The sequence below is a fragment of the Coregonus lavaretus genome (assembly GCF_964263955.1).
Source record: "Coregonus lavaretus genome assembly, chromosome: 26".
Classification (NCBI taxonomy): Eukaryota; Metazoa; Chordata; class Actinopteri; order Salmoniformes; family Salmonidae; genus Coregonus; species Coregonus lavaretus.
This window is the reverse complement of record NC_140013.1, coordinates 21,222,852-21,243,597: the sequence shown is the minus strand read 5'-3', so window position 1 is coordinate 21,243,597 and position 20,746 is coordinate 21,222,852. Positions and strand designations below refer to the sequence as shown.

Here is a 20,746-nt window from a genome sequence, read left to right as displayed (position 1 = left end):
CAATCGTGGGAGACATTAATGCGGATTTAATGTTTACCTGTGGCGTTCGTGTGTGTGTGTGTGTGAAACAGGTTGTGTGGATCAAAAGCCACTGGAGTAACAACCATGTTGTTATAGTTGGATGTTGTGTTTGAACAGCATTGACATGTGTAGGTGTCTGTCATCACATCCTTGTTGTTTCAAGACCTATATTAGTCACAGTGTTGGGTTTGTCTGTGATCAACTCTTTGGTCTAACACCTAATGTATGTTAGAATGTTGCTTAGTGATTAAGGAAATTGAAGTCACTTTATCACTTTCAGATCTCTGATGCGTTATCTGTTGCATTATCTTTAGTAAGACACATCTCTGTGGTTTAGCCTCATGATGGGCTAAAATTAGTGGGGAACCCTGAGGGCCTTCTAGGCCTTCAGAGAAGGCCTAAGGATTTATACAAAAATATCTATATATTTTTTTTAATACAATTTATTTTCCATTTCTACTTCATCTTTTGAATAATTTTTATGATCTTCTGATTTCATCTCTTCAGTTTGTGTTGAAAATAGATTTGTCTTTGGTGGTCTCTGGGTAGAAAAATCTAGCTCAGCCAGCCATTGGCTAGGCCTTCAGAAGCTGGAAAGAAGGCCTCTGCCATTCAATTATATTAGAGCAAATTTTGACTTACAATGGGTGGGACCGTTTGGAGAAAAAAACATGAAGGCCTAGACATGGTTTCAAAGACCTAGCCAGCTTTTATGAAGTCAGCTCTGCCTAATAAACATACACATATGCTTATAATTCCTCTCTCTCTCCTTGTTCAGATGCTGTGAGTGTAGTGCCTCCCTGTCCCACTGGTACTATGAGAAGGAGGGCCGGCTCTTCTGCAAGAAGGATTACTGGGCCAAGTTCGGAGAGCTGTGCCATGGATGCAATGACCCCATCACCACCGGCCTGATCATGGTAAGATAGTCTTCAGCCACAAACAGCACAGTAACTAGATCCTCCTGACTAGAATACTAGAGATCCCTCTCCTCTCTGTCTTCACCAGTCAATCTCTCCAATCAGCCACAGACTTGATACGACACTCCTGTTACAGTCTGTCGGATATGGTTTACGCAACAACATCCACACAGAAACACTGGTCTCCACTTTATAGTACCTGTAATTAGACAGTATGCATTACACATCACTGTAAGTTTTCCAGGGAGAGGCATTAACTGTTGTTTAAGTAAAGAGTCTGAGAGGAGAGGTGGTGAAAGGACATGTGGGTCAGTGGAGGAGGGACATGGGATCTGCCCTTCTCTGATAAGGGGTGTTGGGTTGGTGTGGAATGGAATGGATTGAATAACTTCACTAGTCACTAGAGCAGGGATCGGCAACAGGCAGGCCCGCAAGTGATTTTTTTGGGCCCCGCAAAGTTATAAGAGTAAAAAGATATATATACAGTACCAGTCTAAAGTTTGGACACACCTACTCATTCCAGGGTTTTTCTTTGTTTTTACTATTTTCTACATTGTATAATAATAGTGAAGACATCAAAACTATGAAATAAGACATATGAAATCATGTAGTAACCAATTTTTTTGTTAAACAAATCAAAATATATTTTATATTTGAGATTCTTCAAATAGCCAACCTTTGCCTTGATGACAGCTTTGCACACTCTTGGCATTCTGTCAACCAGCTTCACCTGGAATGATTTTCCAACGGTCTTGAAGGAGTTCCCACATATGCTGAGCACTTGTTGGCTGCTTTTCCTTCACTCTGCCGTCCGACTCATCCCAAACCATCTCAATTGGGTTGAGGTCGGGGGATTGTGGAGGCCAGGTCATCTGATGCAGCACTCCATCACTCTCCTTCTTGGTAAAATAGCCCTTACATAGCCTGGAGGTGTGTTGGGTCATTGTCCTGTTGAAAAACAAATGATAGTCCCACTAAGCCCAAACCAGATGGGATGGCGTGTCACTGCAGAATGCTGTGGTAGCCATGCTGGTTAAGTGTCACCAGTGTCACCAGCAAAGCACCCCCACACCAGAACACCTCCTCCTCCATGCTTTACGGTGGGTACTACACATGCGGAGATCATCCGTTCACCCACACCGCGTCTCACAAAGCCAAGGCGGTTGGAACCAAAAATCTCAAATTTGGACTCCAGACCAAAGGACACATTTCCACCGGTCTAATGTCCATTGCTCGTGTTTCTTGGCCCAAGCAGGTCTCTTCTTCTTATTGGTGTCCTTTTAGTAGTGGTTTCTTTGCAGCAATTCGACCATGAAGGCCTGATTCACACAGTCTCCTCTGAACATGTCACGCTCTGGCTCCGGGACTTTGTATTTTGAGCCAGGGTGTGTTCGTTTTGTTGTGTTTTGGTTGGTTGTCTTTGGTTGTGTTTTCTTGGTTGATCGAGTGACTCCCAATCAGAGGTAACGAGTGTCAGCTGTCGGCTCGTTATCTCTGATTGGGAGCCATATTTATACTGTCATTGTTCACCTTGGGGTTGTGGGTTTTTGTTCCTTGTCAGTCATTGTAACTGTGGACTTTACGATCGTGTTTTGTTTTGTTTCGTGTACTTTACCAATTAAAGTCATGTTCGTATCGCACGCTGCGCCTTGGTCCACTCATTTCGTAGACGATCGTGACAGAAAAACCCACCGTAAAAGGACCAAGCAGCGTGTCCAGGAGCAAGGAGGCTGGACATGGGAGGAAGCGCCGGGTAAGGAGATAGAGAGGCTGGCGATGGCCCAGGTGGGCAAATCGTGGTCCTGGGAGGACATGCTCGGGGGCAAGGGACCTTGGGGTAGGATCAAGGCCCTGGCGAGAGAGGAGCAACGGCGTCAGCAGGGCCATCGTCGGAAGGACGAGAGGCAACCCCAAGAAATTTTTTGGGGGGGGCACATGGCTTGGGCGGCTGGGCAGCAGGAGGCTGCCACAGGGCAATTTGGAGAGGAGGCCACCGGGTTTTGGGGGCCAGAAGGCAGGTTGGCGAGGCCGGGATGGAGAGCGGAACCAACTTCCCGTACTCAGGCATGGCAGCATGTTCCTGCTCCACGCACAAAACCTACGGTGTGCGTCGCCAGCCCAGCCCGGCCTGTTCCTGCTCTACGCACAAAGCCTACGGGGTGCGTCGCCAGCCCAGCCCGGCCTGTTCCTGCTCCACGCACAAAACCTACGGTGTGCGTCGTCAGCCCAGCCCGGCCTGTTCCTGCTCCACGCACAGAGCCTACGGTGTGCGTCGCCAGCCCAGCCCGGCCTGTTCCTGCTACTCGCACCAAGCCAAGGGTGCGAGTCGTCAGCCGGATCCAGCCTGTTCCTGCTACTCGCACCAAGCCAAGGGTGCGAGTCGTCAGCCTGGTTCAGCCCGTTCCTGCTACTCGCACCAAGCCAGGGGTACGAGTCGTCGGCCTGGTCCAGCCCGTTCCTGCTACTCGCACCAAGCCAAGGGTGCGAGTCGTCAGCCTGGTTCAGCCCGTTCCTGCTACTCGCACCAAGCCAAGGGTGCGAGTCGTCAGCCTGGTTCAGCTCGTCCCTGCTACTCGCACCAAGCCAAGGGTGCGAGCCGTCAGCCTGATCCAGCCCATTCCTGCTACTCGCACCAAGCCAGGGAGGCGAGTCGTCAGCCTGGTGAGGCCCGTTCCGAATCCACGCATCAAGCCTAGGGTGCGTATCGTCGGCCAGGTCCGGTCCGTTCCTGCCTCACGCGCCAAGCCAGGGGTGCGCGTCGTCAGTCCAGATCCTACCAGCTGGGTCAGATCGGACCGGGGGCGCTACGGGGGGATTGAAGAAGGGTGGTGGTCAAGCCCGGAGCCGGAGCCGCCTCCGAGGAGCAACACCCACCCAGCCCTCCCCTATTTGGGGTTTTGAGGCGCGGTCGCAGTCCGCGCCTTTAGGGGGGGGTACTGTCACGCTCTGGCTCCGGGACTTTGTATTTTGAGCCAGGGTGTGTTCGTTTTGTTGTGTTTTGGTTGGTTGTCTTTGGTTGTGTTTTCTTGGTTGATCGAGTGACTCCCAATCAGAGGTAACGAGTGTCAGCTGTCGGCTCGTTATCTCTGATTGGGAGCCATATTTAAACTGTCATTGTTCACCTTGGGGTTGTGGGTTTTTGTTCCTTGTCAGTCATTGTAACTGTGGACTTTACGATCGTGTTTTGTTTTGTTTCGTGTACTTTACCAATTAAAGTCATGTTCGTATCGCACGCTGCGCCTTGGTCCACTCATTTCGTAGACGATCGTGACAGAACAGTTGATGTTGAGATGTGTCTGTTACTTGAACTCTGTGAAGCATGTATTTGGGTTGCAATTTCTGAGGCTGGTAACTCTAATAAACTTATCCTCTGCAGCAGAGGTAACTCTGGGTCTTCCATTCCTGTGGTGGTCCTCATGAGAGCCAGTTTCATCATAGCGCTTGATGGTTTTTGCGACGACACTTGAAGAAACTTTCCGTCTTGACTGACCTTCATGTCTTAAAGTAATGATGGACTGTTGTTTCTCTTTGCTTATTTGAGCTGCTCTTGCCGTAATATGGACTTGGTCTTTACCAAATAGGGCTATCTTCTCTATACCCCCCCTACCTTGTCACAACACAGCTGATTGGCTCAAACGCATTAAGAAGGAAAGAAATTCCACAAATTAACTTCTAAGAAGGCACACCTGTGAATTGAAATGCATTCCAGGTGACTACCTCATGAAGCTGGTTGAGAGAATGCCAAGAGTGTACAAAGCTGTCATCAAGGCAAAGGGTGGCTATTTGAAGAATCTCAAATATAAAATCTATTTTGATTTGTTTAACACTTTTTTTGGTTACTACATGATTCAATATGTGTTATTTCATAGTTTTGATGTCTTCACTATTATTCTACAATGTAAAAAATAGTTAAAATAAAGAAAAACCCTTGAATGAGTAGGTGTGTCCAAACTTTTGACTGGTTGTGTATATATATATATTTATTTTTCTTGCTCTTAAAACTATAATTTGGGGGAGGATTTTTGTTTTTGGTATAAGAAAAAAGACTAGAAATCACCAAGAATTCATTTAAAAATTATTTTAATTTATCAAATCTGTTCCCAAGTATTCCTACAAATAAAAGAGAGACGTGATTGTGCCTCAGTGTAATCAAGGTATGAAATGTTTATGTTATTTTCAAATACAATCTCTTTTTGGGCTTACTTATGGTCAATTTGCGGGGTACAAATGTTTATAATTATGTTCCGGCGCCCGACCATCTGCTCGGGCAAAAATCTTCCCACGGCTGAATCTAGTTGCCTATCCCTGTACTAGTGGGAGTGCATTCATGTTTGTTGATGATTGTCTCAAGCACTTTCAATGCTCAACAAAAAGGAATCCACACTTTGCAATATGCTTTAACTGCATTGCTGTTCATTCACCTCGGATCTTCTTTAAATAGGTATTTTTCATTGGTAATCACTAGCTTCTAGTATTCACCACAGTTTCCTAGTACATAGTTAAATATGAATTATCAATAGACAGATTAAAGCTAAATATGTCAATGTCTACATTGTGAAAAATACATGCGTGTATGTGTTGCATAAAGAGCAGAAAACGTGAGTGTAGCCTGTGAGAAATAATGTTAATTGTGAGGTAACCATTTGCACTCTCCCCAGCAGTTGCATGTCACACTTTGAAATGTGGTATATTACCATCATGCCATTTGAAGTGGGATTTCGCCTGGTTTCTCTCTTTAGTAATCCATGTTTATGAGCTGTGGTGTCAACAGGGTTTCCAGCCCAGGTAGATAAAAATGGAAATAGGTATTTTGTATTGCAAATCAGCCTTAGGCACGCATAATAGGTGGCGCGTGAGTTTGGGGAAGCTAATTCTCACCATAAAAATACACCTTTATAATAAAGCATTCCATGCATCATCGCATTTGCAGAATTATGTAAGATAATATTCCTAATGTGATGAGTAGATTGGATAGTCATAATTTAGGCTAATAATACAACTCCATAACTGTTTGCAAAAAAGACTGAGGGCTGAGAGCAGGCCTAGGCTATAGGCTATAGTGCCTTCAGAAATTATTCATACCCCTTGACTTATTCCACCTTTTTTTTTTTTTTTTTTTTTAACCTTTATTTAACTAGGCAAGTCAGTTAAGAACAAATTCTTATTTACAATGACGGCCTACACCGGCCAAACCCAGACAACACTGGGCCAATTGTGGGCTGCCCTATGGGACTCCCAATCACGGCCAGGTTGTGATCCAGCCTGGAATCGAACCAGGGGGTCTGTAGTGACGCCTCAAGCACTGAGATGCAGTGCCTTAGACCGCTGCGCCACTCGGGAGCCCGAATTCAAAATGGATTAAATATATATATTTTCTCACCCATCTACACACATAAATGGCAAAGTTAAAACATGTTTTTAGAAATTTAGCAAATTTATTGAAAATGAAATACAGAAATATCGAATTTATATACAGTGAGGGAAAAAAGTATTTGATCCCCTGCTGATTTTGTACGTTTGCCCACTGACAAAGAAATGATCAGTCTATAATTTTAATAGTAGGTTTATTTGAACAGTGAGAGACAGAATAACAACAACAAAAATCCAGAAAAAAGCATGTCAAAAATGTTATAAATTGATTTGCATTTTAATGGGGGAAATAAGTATTTGACCCCCTCTCAATCAGAAAGATTTCTGGCTCCCAGGTGTCTTTTCTACAGGTAACGAGCTGAGATTAGGAGCACACTCTTAAAGGGAGTGCTCCTAATCTCAGCTTGTTACCTGTATAAAAGACACCTGTCCACAGAAGCAATCAATCAATCAGATTCCAAACTCTCCACCATGGCCAAGACCAAAGAGCTCTCCAAGGATGTCAGGGACAAGATTGTAGACCTACACAAGGCTGGAATGGGCTACAAGACCATCGCCAAGCAGCTTGGTGAGAAGGTGACAACAGTTGGTGCGATTATTCGAAAATGGAAGAAACACAAAAGAACTGTCAATCTCCCTCGGCCTGGGGCTCCATGCAAGTCTCACCTCGTGGAGTTGCAATGATCATGAGAACGGTGAGGAATCAGCCCAGAACTACACAGGAGGATCTTGTCAATGATCTCAAGGCAGCTGGGACCATAGTCACCAAGAAAACAATTGGTAACACACTACGCCGTGAAGGACTGAAATCCTGCAGTGCCCGCAAGGTCCCCCTGCTCAAGAAAGCACATATACAGGCCCGTCTGAAGTTTGCCAATGAACATCTGAATGATTCAGAGGAGAACTGAGTGAAAGTGTTGTGGTCAGATGAGACCAAAATGGAGCTCTTTGGCATCAACTCAACTCGCCGTGTTTGGAGGAGGAGGAATGCTGCCTATGACCCCAAGAACACCATCCCCACCATCGAACATGGAGGTGGAAACATTATGCTTTGGGGGTGTTTTTCTGCTAAGGGGACAGGACAACTTCACCGCATCAAAGGGACGATGGACGGGGCCATGTACCGTCAAATCTTGGGTGAGAACCTCCTTCCCTCAGCCAGGGCATTGAAAATGGGTCGTGGATGGGTATTCCAGCATGACAATGACCCAAAACACACGGCCAAGGCAACAAAGGAGTGGCTCAAGAAGAAGCACATTAAGGTCCTGGAGTGGCCTAGCCAGTCTCCAGACCTTAATCCCATAGAAAATCTGTGGAGGGAGCTGAAGGTTCGAGTTGCCAAACGTCAGCCTCGAAACCTTAATGATTTGGAGAAGATCTGCAAAGAGGAGTGGGACAAAATCCCTCCTGAGATGTGTACAAACCTGGTGGCCAACTACAAGAAACGTCTGACCTCTGTGATTGCCAACAAGGGTTTTGCCACCAAGTACTAAGTCATGTTTTCCAGAGGGGTCAAATACTTATTTCCCTCATTAAAATGCTAATCAATTTATAACACTATTATTGCACACGGAGTGAATCCATGCAACATATTATGTGACTTGTTAAGCTCATTTTTACTCCTGAATTTATTTAGGCTTACCATAACAAAGGCGTTGAATACTTATTGACTCAAGACATTTCATTTTTTCATTTTTTATTAATTTGTAAAAAAAAATATGGGGTATTGTGTGTAGGCCAGCGACAAAAAATGTAAAGGCTGTAACCCAACAACATGTGGAAAAAGTCAAGTGGTGTGAATATACTTTCTGAAGGCACTGTATAAGGCTATATAATTTTGGCAAATTAATTCAATTTACTTTAGGCGAAGCTTAGCTAGCCTTATGTACACACTGCCTATGGCAGGCGGTATGTCAGGTTGGTTGGGATTCTAGCCTGAATTCTAACATAACATTTTTCTTAGTGTAGAGTAAGTTATTCTGTTGTATATCGATTCCCTCTTGAACCGACTATCCCTCTAAACTCTCACCTTAGAATATCCTTTCTTTCACAATCTATTGAGACACCTCTAATTCACTACACTTTTCTTATCTGGCTTCCTCTTCCATATAATATGGTGGGAGGGTACGTCTTGTGCTTGTTGTTTAACTGTAAGATTGAGTTGTTTGGGCCCCAGGTTCAAATAAGAGTGATATATTGAGAAATATGTTAAAGAACAAACAACATTTGAGCCTGGTTGATTTCACATTGAGCCTGCTAAGTATCACCATTAGAATGTACTGTTCTCTCTGCAATGTGTGAAAACATGTCACCTCCTCTCATTCCATGACCTCTGCGTCTGCCTCTTTCTTCTTTCACTCTCTCAGTACTTTATTGTTGTCTTTGTTTAATCTCCCAGAAGCCTTTTCGCTGGCGACTTTGACCTGACCTCTGGACAGAACAATCCCACCACTCTAAGATTAAGATCACTTTATTGGTCAATCACACACAAGGTCCTACCGAAATTTGACCTCCGCTTTTAACCCAACCCCTCCGAAAGACACACATACATATACAGGTTTTGGAGAGGTGCGAGGGTCTGCTGCACTGGGCGCCCAGGGAGCTGTTGTTTTGGGGGGGGGGGTTAAGTGCCTTGCTCAAGGGCACAACTGCAGGCAATGGCATGTAGGATTTGATACCGGCAACCCCCCCCCCCCCCATTTTTATGTAAAAATATCTAAAAACCAGTTTTTGCTTTGTCATTATGGGGTTTTGTGTGTAGATTGATGAGGGGGAAAAACTATTTAATCAATTTTAGAATAAGGCTGTAACGTAACAAAATATGGATGTCTGAATGTCTGAATACTTTCCGAAGGCACTGTATATTGTTAATGCTTATGGTGAACCCTGTTTTGAGGTAATATGTTCAGTAACTGTAGCCACTCTTAGAGAGAGTTAATGCTTGTTGTGGTCGCTTAGTTAGGAACAAATATATATTTTTTAAACATCCTGGAGCAGACCTCTTTGACGTGCACAAACACACACACACACACACACACACACACACACACACACACACACACACACACACACATATACACACTCATTCAATGTTCTTCGCTCTCTACCATTTACAGCCAGGATGTGTATGTGTATGTCCTTCTCTGTATCAAGCGTCCGTGCAAGAGTGTGTGTCAGTTACACTCAGCCCACAACCAGCCCTCTGAACCACCCACCCAGCGGAGCCCAGCAGAGTCCAAAGTGAATCAGAGATGGCAGCTAGAGCTCGCCCTTCCCTGCCCTGCCACCCGCTAACCATTACCCAGAGTCCTCTACAGGGCCAGATGTATCACTCACATTCCCCAAAACAGTACAAAGAAACCACTGACGTCTGACCGCGGTTCAGTCCAACTAAGACGGTCAGGAATGATGTTATCACAAAGATGTCAGACCAATGGTGTTATAGACGGAGGGCCAACTGACCGACCGAACCGAACGGCAGACAAGGTCAACTTCCTCTGCTACTTTTCATCCCCTGCGCCCTGGACATGTGGCGTGATGCAGTCCAATCCCACACCGCCCTCCATTGGCATCAGGCCAGCCAAACAGGGCAGACTGCATTTCGTCAGCCCACAAAAAGCATCCTCTGAAAGAGGATAGTGTTTGGTTGTTGGAGCCGAACAAGAGAAAACAGTCTAAAACAGTGTGATGCAATGTGGGAATGACTCAGTCTGCCTGCTGATTGAAATGTTAAATTGATTAGGTTGTTTTGGTAGGACAAGAGAACAGAATTAATAGAGACATTTCTCACTGCGTCACCGTGCCTCTGCTTTCGATGAGGTTTTCCTATAAGGAGTCCTGAGCCTCAGATCAATGTAAGCAGCCATAACGCCTGATTCAACCACTGTTAGGATTTGTGAACTAGTGCCACACAACCTACATACAAGATTATATGGCCATCTTGTACATGTTCAAGAAGCTTAACACTTGAACTTACATCTGTATGTAAGCCCTATCCTCTGACAACCATGATCACAGAATCCTCCTCATGTAGGCTGAGCTCAAGTCATTTCACAGATGAAACCCTTTCCTGTGTTCCCAATATATCCCCCTCTCTCTCTCTCCCCCTCTCCCCGCCAACTCTCTCTCTCTCTCTCTCTCACTCTCTCTCTCTCTCTCTCTCTCTCTCTCTCTCTCTCTCTCTCTGTTTTCCCCATTGACATCTGCAGCCTTGAGTAGATGAGTGGTCAGAGTTAGGGGCCAGTTATTTATAACGCCTGTTCTGTTCAAGGTGATTTATGACTTGGACACAGAGCCAAGTGCAGTAATTGAATCTACTGTCCTGCTGCCTCCTTCCCTGTTGCCTCCCTCTCTCCTGCATCCCTGCCTTCTGCCTCCCTCACTGCTGACTTCAGAAGAACCTGTGTTTTTTGTGCATTAGTTAGCAGTAGATAAATGTGCCGTTTCTCAAACAGCTTAGGTTAATTCCTTCCACTCTGGTGTAGTGTTGCTGTGTCCGGCGGGAGAAGGTAGGCTATGTCCCTGCAGGTATTCAAACGGGGTCGCCATGACCCCAAGGCAAGCATGCCAATCACAACCCCAAGAGAATGAACTCCCTTGGGGGGTTAATAATGCATTTAAAGGGTTGTTTCTGTATTGTTATCAGTGGATGGATATTGTGAAATATACATATTTTCAAGATACTTTACAGTACATGATATATCCCTCCCTTTCACAGACAATACCAGTTTAGCAACTTATAACAACTCCCTGTCAAGAATGCTGTAGGTGGGTGTAGTGGTGGAATCAAGCGCAGGACACCGAAGTATAGTCCAAAAGACTTTAGTTCAAATTCCAACAAGGAAAATACGAACAAAACTTGCCCGAAGGCGAAACTACGCACGAAGGCGACACAAACAAAAGGCGCACTAAACATGTGCGTAAACGCTCCAACAAAGTGGAGTGAAGCTCAACCGAGCGAATAAGCAAATACAAGCACAACACACGACAGAAATAAATCAATCACACACAACACTAGACAAACACAACGAGAAACTTATAGGACACTAATTACGCTAAACGAGAACAGGTGTCACAACAAACAGACCAAACCAAACGAACATGAAACATACAACGGTGGCAGCTAGTATTCCGGAGACAACGAACGCCGAAGCCTGCCCGAACAAGGAAGAGAGGCAGCCTCGGCCGAAACCGTGACAGTACCCCCCCCTTGACGCGCGGCTCCAGACGTGCGCCGACTCCGGTCTCGGGGACGACCCGGAGGACGCGGAGCAGGGTGCGTCGGGTGCCCACGATGGAATTCCGTCAGGAGAGACGGGTCCAAAATGTCTCTCCTCGGCACCCAGCACCGTTCCTCCGGACCGTACCCCTCCCACTCCACTAGATATTGGAGACCCCCCATCCGACGTCTCGAATCCAAAATGGACCTCACAGAGTACGCCGGTGCCCCCTCGATGTCCAATGGGGGCGGAGGAGTCTCCCTGATCTCACTTTCTTGGAGTGGGCCAGCTACCACCGGCCTGAGAAGGGACACATGGAACGAGGGGTTAATACTTTTATATTCAACAGGTAGTTGTAATTTGTAACACACCTCGTTCAACCTTCTCAGGACTTTAAATGGCCCTACAAACCGCCGACCCAGTTTCCGACAGGGCAGGCGGAGGGGCAGGTTTCTGGTAGAGAGCCAGACTCGATCACCAGGTGCGTACACCGGTCCCTCACTGCGGTGGAGATCGGCGCTCGCCTTATGACGTCGGAGGGCCCGCTGCAGGTGGACGTGTGCAGCGTTCCATGTCTCCTCCGAGCGCCGCGCCCACTCATCCACCGCAGGAGCCTCGATCTGGCTCTGCTGCCAAGGTGCCAGAACCGGCTGGTAACCCAACACACATTGGAAAGGGGTTAGGTTAGTGGAGGAATGGCGTAGGGAATTCTGGGCCATCTCGGCCCAGGGAACGTACCTTGCCCACTCCTCCGGCCGGTCCTGGCAGTATGTTCTAAGAAACCTACCCACATCCTGGTTCACGCGTTCCACCTGCCCATTACTCTCCGGGTGGTAACCCGAGGTGAGGCTCACCGAGACCCCCAACCGCTCCATAAAGGCTCTCCAGACCCTGGAGGTAAATTGGGGACCTCGATCAGACACAATATCCTCGGGTACCCCGTAGTGCCGGAACACATGGGTGAATAGTGCTTCGGCAGTTTGCAGGGCGGTAGGAAGGCCCGGCATGGGGAGCAAACGACAGGCCTTAGAAAACCGGTCCACAACGACCAGTATAGTGGTATTCCCCTGTGAAGGAGGAAGGTCAGTAAGGAAATCCACCGAGAGGTGAGACCATGGTCGTTGTGGAACGGGCAGGGGTAGTAACTTACCCCTAGGCAGATGTCTAGGCGCCTTACATAAACCCTCACATCCCTTGCCAACGTGGGCCACCAGTACTTGGCACTAAGACAGTGCACTGTCCGGCCGATACCAGGGTGTCCAGAGGAGGGTGACGTGTGAGCCCAATAGATCAATCGATCCCGAACCTCGAGCGGAACGTACTTCCGACCCTCCGGGCATTGCGGTGGACTAGGGTCGGTGCGTAACGCCCGCTCGAGCTCAGCATCGACCTCCCACACTACCGGTGCCACCAGACACGACTCCGGCAGTATGGGAGTGGGCTCCACGGACCTCTCCTCCGTGTCATACCGCCGAGACAGCGCATCTGCCTTACCGTTCTGTGACCCAGGGATGTACGTGATCTTAAATGTAAACCGGGTCAAAAACATATTCCATCTAGCCTGACGAGGGTTCAGCCTCCTCGCTGCCCGGATGTACTCCAGGTTACGGTGGTCCGTCAAAATGAGGAAAGGGTGTTGAGCCCCCTCAAGCCAGTGCCTCCACACCTTTAGGGCCTGTACCACGGCTAACAGCTCCCTGTCCCCTACGTCATATTTTCGCTCCGCCGGACTGAGCTTCTTGGAATAAAAGGCACAGGGGCGGAGTTTAGGTGGCGCGCCTGACCGTTGTGAAAGCACGGCTCCTATACCGGCCTCAGACGCGTCCACCTCTACCTGAAATGGCAAAGAGGGATCCGGATGCGCCAGCACCGGGGCCGAGGTAAACAGGTCCTTCAGCCTCCCAAACGCCCTGTCCGCCTCGGCAGACCACTGCAGACGCACCGGACCCCCCTTCAAAAGAGACGTGATGGGAGCTGCCACCTGTCCAAAACCCCGGATAAACCTCCGGTAGTAATTCGCAAACCCCAAAAACTGCTGCACCTCCTTCACAGTGGTTGGTGTTTGCCAATTACGCACGGCTGACACCCGGTCTACCTCCATCTTCACCCCTGACGCAGACAACTGATACCCCAAAAAGGAGACCGACTCCTGGAAAAACAGACACTTCTCTGCCTTAACATACAGGTCGTGCTCCACCAGCCTCCGCAACACTCTGCGCACCAGGGCCACATGCTCGACACGGGTAGGCGAGTACACGAGAATGTCATCTATGTACACAACCACCCCCTGCCCCTGCATATCCCTGAAGATCTCATCCACGAATGATTGGAAAACTGACGGAGCGTTCATCAACCCGTATGGCATGACAAGATACTCGTAATGGCCCGAGGTGGTACTAAAGGCTGTCTTCCATTCATCGCCCCCCCTGATGCGCACCAAGTTGTACGCGCTCCTGAGATCTAATTTAGTGAAGAAACACGCCCCATGCAATGACTCAGTCATGGTCGCAATCAGCGGGAGTGGATAACTGTACTTCACCGTGATCTGATTGAGACCACGGTAATCGATGCACGGGCGTAAACCACCATCCTTTTTCTTCACAAAAAAGAAACTCGAGGACGCAGGGGAAGTGGAAGGCCGTATGTATCCTTGTCTCAGAGATTCGTCTATGTAAGTCTCCATAGCTTTCTTCTCCTCCTGAGACAGAGGATACACATGGCTCCGTGGGAGCGCAGCTCCTGCCTGGAGGTCTATCGCACAATCTCCCTGCCTATGGGGCGGCAACCGCGTCGCCCTCGACTTACTAAACGCAATAGCCAAATCCCCATACTCAGGGGGAACGTGCAATGCGGGCACCTGGTTTGGACTCTCCACCGAGGTAGCCCCTACGGAAACGCCCAAACATCGACCCACACACTGGGCAGACCACTCCATCAGAGCCCTCTCCTGCCACGAAATAGATGGGTTATGGGTACTCAACCAGGGCATGCCCAGCACCACCGGATACGCAGGCGAGTCAATCAGAAATAGCTGAATCATCTCCTGATGCCCCGCCTGCGCACACATCCTAAGTGGCGCAGTGACCTCCCTGATCAAGCCCGCACCCAACGGACGGCTATCTAGGGCATGAACGGGGAAAGGGACATCAACAGGAAGAAGGGGAATCCCTAAGGCTAAACAAAACTTCTTATCAACAAAATTCCCAGCCGCGCCTGAATCTACCAGCGCCTTATGCTGGGAATGAGGTGCTACCTGTGGAAAACGCACAGGTATACAGAAATGTGCAACAGAGAGCTCTGGTTCCAATCAGGCCTTTATGGTAGTGGCCAGACGGAACCCACTCTTCAGTAAAAGGCACATGACAGCCCGCTTGGAGTTTGCCAAAAGGCGTCTAAAGACTCTCAGACCTTGAGAAACAAGATTCTCTGGACTGATGAAACCAAGATTGAACTCTTTGGCCTGAATGCCAAGTGTCACGTCTGGAGGAAACCTTGCACCATCCCTATGGTAAAGCATGGTGGTGGCAGCATCATGCTGTGGGGATGTTTTTCTGCGGCAGGGACTGGGAGACTAGTCAGGATCGAGGCAAAGATTAATGGAGCAAAGTACAGAGAAATCCTTGATGAAAACCTGCTCCAGAGTACTCAGGACCTCAGACTGGGACGAAGGTTCACCTTCAAACAGGACAGCGACCCTAAGCACACAGCCAAGGAAACGTAGGAGTAATCGCTGCCAAAGGTGCTTCAACAAAGTACTGAGTAAAGGGTCTGAATACTTATGTAAATGTGATATTTCTGAGGGTTTTATTTTGTAAATGAGCAAACATTTCTAAAAACCTGTTTTTGCTTTGTCATTATGGGGTATTGTGTGTGGATTGATGAAGGGAAAAAACAATTTCATCAATTTTAGAATAAGGCTGTAACGTAAGAAAATGTGGAAACAGTCAAAGGGTCTGAATACTTTCCGAAGGCACTGTACAATGGCCATTTCAATTAATGTATTTGTTCCTTTATTTTGGCAGTTACCTGTAGGTTACCCATTGATTCTTGAAGAACAAAAAAATGTATAACTGCCTCATGAGCTTAGTACAACTGTCTTACCCTATCAAAACCCCAAATATAAGGTTGTATTACCTCATTATGGTGTTGAGTTTTGGTAATCTTCTTCTTAGGTGTTTGCTGTTCCAGGTGGTTGATATAGTAGATTGTGTTTTAGGTTTTAAAATGCATGTTTGAACTATAATCTTCCAATGTGTGCTTTTACAGATGTAGGACCTTAATTTGGACACCCAGGAAATGTAAAATCTGTAGTGAATTTGAGGTTTAAAAAGGCTTCGGAAGTTTGTAGTTTCCACTTTGAAATTTCAGACTTGATTTTCCCTTATGAAAAATGTATCAACCCCTACAAAAATGTCCATGAATTATAATCCACATAATAATTCACATTTCCTGTTGCTGCAGGATTCTTTTCCAGCTGTAGCAAACTGGCTCAAATTAAGATCCTACGTTTGTAGAATCAGTCTGTCATCCTCCCCACTAGTACAGTAAGCCCTCTAAAACAAGCAATGTTAGTTGACATGGTGGTGTCGTGTGAGGGCTTTGGCTGGGCCCCTTTTTTTATTTGACATTTCAGACAGAGGACGAAATATGATCGCCTGTCAGCTGTGACTGAGCTAGAGGAGCTTTGGAATCGGGGGAACTAGGGAAAGGGGGATGGGGGAAGAGAGAGGGAGAAATATAGGAGGGGGTATTTTCTGAAGACATCAGAGAGGAGACACAGCCAGCAGGCGCATGGGTGGGCCGGGCCTGGCAGGAAACGATGAGGTCATAGAAACAGAGAAAGAGAGCGGCTGCCGCTTGTTAGAGAGAGAGAGTGAACGAGGGAGGGAGGGAGGGAGGGAGGGAGGGAGGGGGAAGAACAGCCTGTGACATCATTTCAGAGAGCTCATCTGCAAAGGCGTGGGCAGCTCCTCTTTCTCTCTCACTCTCTGCCTCCTCCTTTTCTCTCTCTCTCTCTCTCTCTCTCTCTCTCATTTGGCCGCTGCCTCTGTGTTGTTGTGACAGCGGTGTGGGCTCACCAGAATGAACTAGTCTTGCCGTGAGTAGAGTGGACTGTATAGGAAAGCAGCAGCAGCAGGGAGGCTGTCATGGTGTCAGATTTATTTTTCTGGGGATTTTGCTGTCTCAGGCTTTGGAAAAGGGACAAAAAGGTAAGATGGCTTTCCCTATGTAGACTGTGATGGAGTGAAAGGGCTTGGCTAGCTTCAGCCGGTCGACCAGCAGGGAGGCAGTCTGGCTGTCTCGAGTGGCTTGTGTTGAGTGGGCAGGCCTGATTCTGCTGCGTTTGTGCTTTAGGTCTCCATCGCTCTCTCTCTATTTCATGGTTTTAGTAGAAATAGAACGTCGGTAATGATATTGGATCTTGTTAAGAGATATGTTCATGTTGAAATGGCTGCAATAATCTCTAAACTGGGTCCATGACATACATTTTTTGTTTGTTTCATGAAATAGAAATGAGCAGGGCAGGCACATGGTCTATATTTAGAGTAGGTCCTGGCCTAGATAAAACATCATTTGAGCCCCAGCTACAGTAGGCTAGGCTTGTTAAATATTGATTGTAATGCTGAGATGATTGCAGCCTTGCACTGTATATATGCACAGTATAAACACACACGCACACGTACACGCGTGTGTGTGCCTCTACTGGATGTCCACCTATCTGTCAGATGGAACTCAAAGCTTAATTGACTGACCATGAGTCATAATGCTGATTCCATTAACAGCAGTGCTAAAGCAGCTGTGGCTCATCATGATGCTATTGATGCTACAGGATGGCCTTAACATGCTGTTGGCTAATTGATAGACCGGGGTTTTCCAGGGAACAGGCTTGAATTCTAGCCACGTTTGGGGTTGCTGGGTGCTGTTTTTGCCACTTGTCTGGTCTAATCATATTTGCCTCGTTTATTCTTTTTAAACAAAATGAAAACCTGTGTTGCCAAATGAGATCTAAGTAGGAAAGAAGGTAGTGAACAGGGGAAGCCAGCTGGTGATTGGAGTTGCCGCACTCTTAGAAAAAAAGGTGCTATCTAGAACCATAAAGTCTATTTCGGCTGTCCCCATAGGAGAACTCTTTGAAGAACCCTTTTTGGTTCCAGGTAGAAACATTTTGGGTTCCATATAGAGTCTTTCTACAGAGGGTTCTACATGGAACCAAAAAGGGTTCTCCTATGTGGACAGCCGAAGAACACTTTTGGAACCTTTTTTCCTAAGAGTGTGTGGATAGGATAGAGATGTCCTTTTTCTACTCAAGATCCAGGCCATGCTCCACTTCTCTTCTCTCCACAGTTTAGGTTTTGGTTTGCCAAATTTCATTGCGTGATTAATTAATTGAAATGCAGGTTCCTATATTACATTTACATTTACGTCATTTAGCAGACGCTCTTATCCAGAGCGACTTACAAATTGGTGCATTCACCTTATAGCCAGTGGGATAACCACTTTACAATGTTATAGACGTTCTATCCATCTGTTGTATGGAGATTTGACTGATCCTGATCCCCCAGAACCTCAACATGCATGGCCCAAATGGCTTTGGAATTTGGAATCCCCCATGAAGCGTTTTTGGAATTTGACCTAGAATTAACTCTCATGGGGGTATCAGGAGTATCTGTTACCTGCTGAATGTGCTGCTGATTTAATCAATTCCTGATGTCAACATCAGCTTGTGTAGCATGAAAAGTACTTGTTTTCTATCATAGTTCTTGTGTGAATGCTTGGTGTGTGTTTATTGGTTTTATGTGTACTTGCTTTGGCAGTCTCAGAAGGCCTCAAAAACGGAAAATGTTGAAACCGTGAGCTAAACTATTGCAACAGTTCCGTTGAAGCTCAATAGGTCACTGGAATAGCTAATCATCTCCAGGTCTCCCATAATGTGGTTAGTTACACCAACCGGATCCCCACTGTGCCAGCTCTGCATCACCTCAAGGTGCTGTGTGTTAGTATTAGGTCACTGTTACAGATTTATCCTGCCTGGGATGGGTTAGTGAAGTCATGGCGGTGTGTGTGCAATGTTAATATTAAATTAACCGACAACGTGTGCGTGTGTGTGTGTAGTGTTTATATCAGGCTAACTGACGTAAGGGGTCATACCCTATGTTGCTAGTGTTTATAGTCCCCATGACTCTCCACACATGGTCCATATCACTATATCGGCAAGACCCTTTACAGGCCCACAATGCATCAGTATAACTGGAAGTCCATACAGGAAACAAAAGTAAACAACCGGCTAAAGTTCCAGTATCCACCACACTAGTAAACAATGTAGTGGGCAATGGGCAAGCATTCTAAGTGGTATGCTAGTATGGATATTAGAATATACTGTAGCATTGGCTCCAATTCACCTAGTTTACATGGTTGGACTCAACTTTTTAGAATTAATCCAAAAAAAAACTAAGATGCAATAGTTTTGGGAACTGAAAATGGCCTGAACTCAATATGGAGAATCCCTAACTTCCCTAAATCCCTGCCAACCCCCCCATCTGTTGTTTACACTAGAGAACCTGAGAGTATGGTAGTGACACCAGAGGGTCATAAATACCTCTGATTGGTCCAACAGGGGCCATACACATTCCGCAGGCTGTCTGAAAACAAGCACACACCACTAAACGGATTAGCCTCCCAATTTATCATAATTATGTTTGGGTCGTCAAACTCTTAAAGTTGAAACTTGAATGACACATTTAAGTACTGAAATGACAGCTTCTCATCATAATATCACCAGGGGTATTTCCTAATTCTTGTGAAACAGAACTCAGTTTATTACGCTAGTGCAAACTCATTTGCATTATCACTTGTGCTTTGAGAGAGGCCTCAAGGAATTTGTTACTATTTATTTGCAATGATTTGGTTTACAGTGTAGAAAGAGGAAAAACAGAGATGAGTTATTGGACAAAGCACATTTTTTGATTTGCCTGGTTGTATATATGAGTCGTTTCAGGCAAGTTCCTGCTTTCTATTTCGAGATGAGTTGCATTTCTCACCACTGTATCTTCATCACAAGTCCCCAGCTGGTGCAGTCAGTGTTCATTATAGGATCATGCTTAATATGTGACCGCCTCCCTCCAGCTCACCATGGTAACAGCTCCACACACTGTTTCCAGATGCTTCTCCATGGCGACCCGACCCAGTTCTTCCTGGGTACTGTCCGCCCCCCTCACTCTTCCCAAAGGAAACGTGCTGATGATTTGGATTGTTGTCACAGAGGTCCTGTGTGCGCCACATGACCAAGCCACACTTCTCTCTTACATTCACATACGCAGAGGGGGGAGGGGGGAGGGGGGAGAAAGAGACCAGCTGTGGGTAGATACAGTATGTGCTGTCAGTTATCCCCGCTCATTTGTAAATGGAAGATTTTTAACCAACGTTTTGGGAAGGTTTCTTGGAATTTCCATATCAGATGGTCTCATGCCACATAGTTCATTCACAATTACTCAGAATGAAACTAACTAAATTAGCAGTGAGAGAAAGGTAATAGAACTTTCCACCCATGAGAGACGTACAGGGCTATTGTTAGCTTCTCTATCTATCTTTTCTTTCTCTCTCGCTCACTTTACTTTCTTTCTTTCTCTCTCTCTCTCTTTCTGCTCTGTTTTTTCTTTGTGCGTGTGCAGCAGCAGCTGTCTGTTGTCAGATGTGGTTGGAGAGATGTGTTTGTGTGTAGGAAGGGGGGGGGGGGGGCTGTGGTCGACAAATGGCAGTGGCCACAGTGTCAGTGTGTGGCAGGCGTCACACTGTCTCTTCCTCTACGTCCAGCTGTCCTTCCTCTCCTCCACGCGGGGGCTCACACCTGAGACTGGCCTCTGCCTGCTACACACACACACCCATGCACATATGCACACACACACAATTATACAGTGTTAAATCAACACTGACAGTGTTAAATTTAACACTGGTCTTGTGTCTATACGGGTCCACACTTTTCAGTGTTACATTAACACACTGCTTAGTGTAAAGCCTTATTTGCATATCACCCAGAGTTAACACCCATGACTGTATTTGTTAATGACAAAGACATGGTTATTGCATTCATCCATTTTCAGATCCTAAGAGAATGTATTGTCATATTATTTAACATAATACAACAAGTATTTAATAAGGCCTTATTTTGAGGGCCTAGTTTTACCCTATACAGTGGCCTGAAACTCAGGGTTTTCAGGCCTG

The 20,746-nt window shown here is 46.5% G+C and overlaps 1 protein-coding gene across 1 annotated transcript in view; it reads left to right on the top strand.

The window, feature by feature from the left end:
• Positions 1 to 917: 917 nt before the first annotated feature.
• Positions 918 to 20,746, top strand: part of LOC311101725 (LIM domain kinase 1-like) — a 40,005-nt gene continuing 20,176 nt past the window's right edge. Inside the window, exon 1 of the mRNA XM_084142892.1 lies at positions 918 to 938. Coding sequence (XP_083999018.1) covers positions 936 to 938 — 3 coding nt within the window. The 5' untranslated portion in view covers positions 918 to 935. The remainder of the gene's footprint in view (positions 939 to 20,746) is intronic.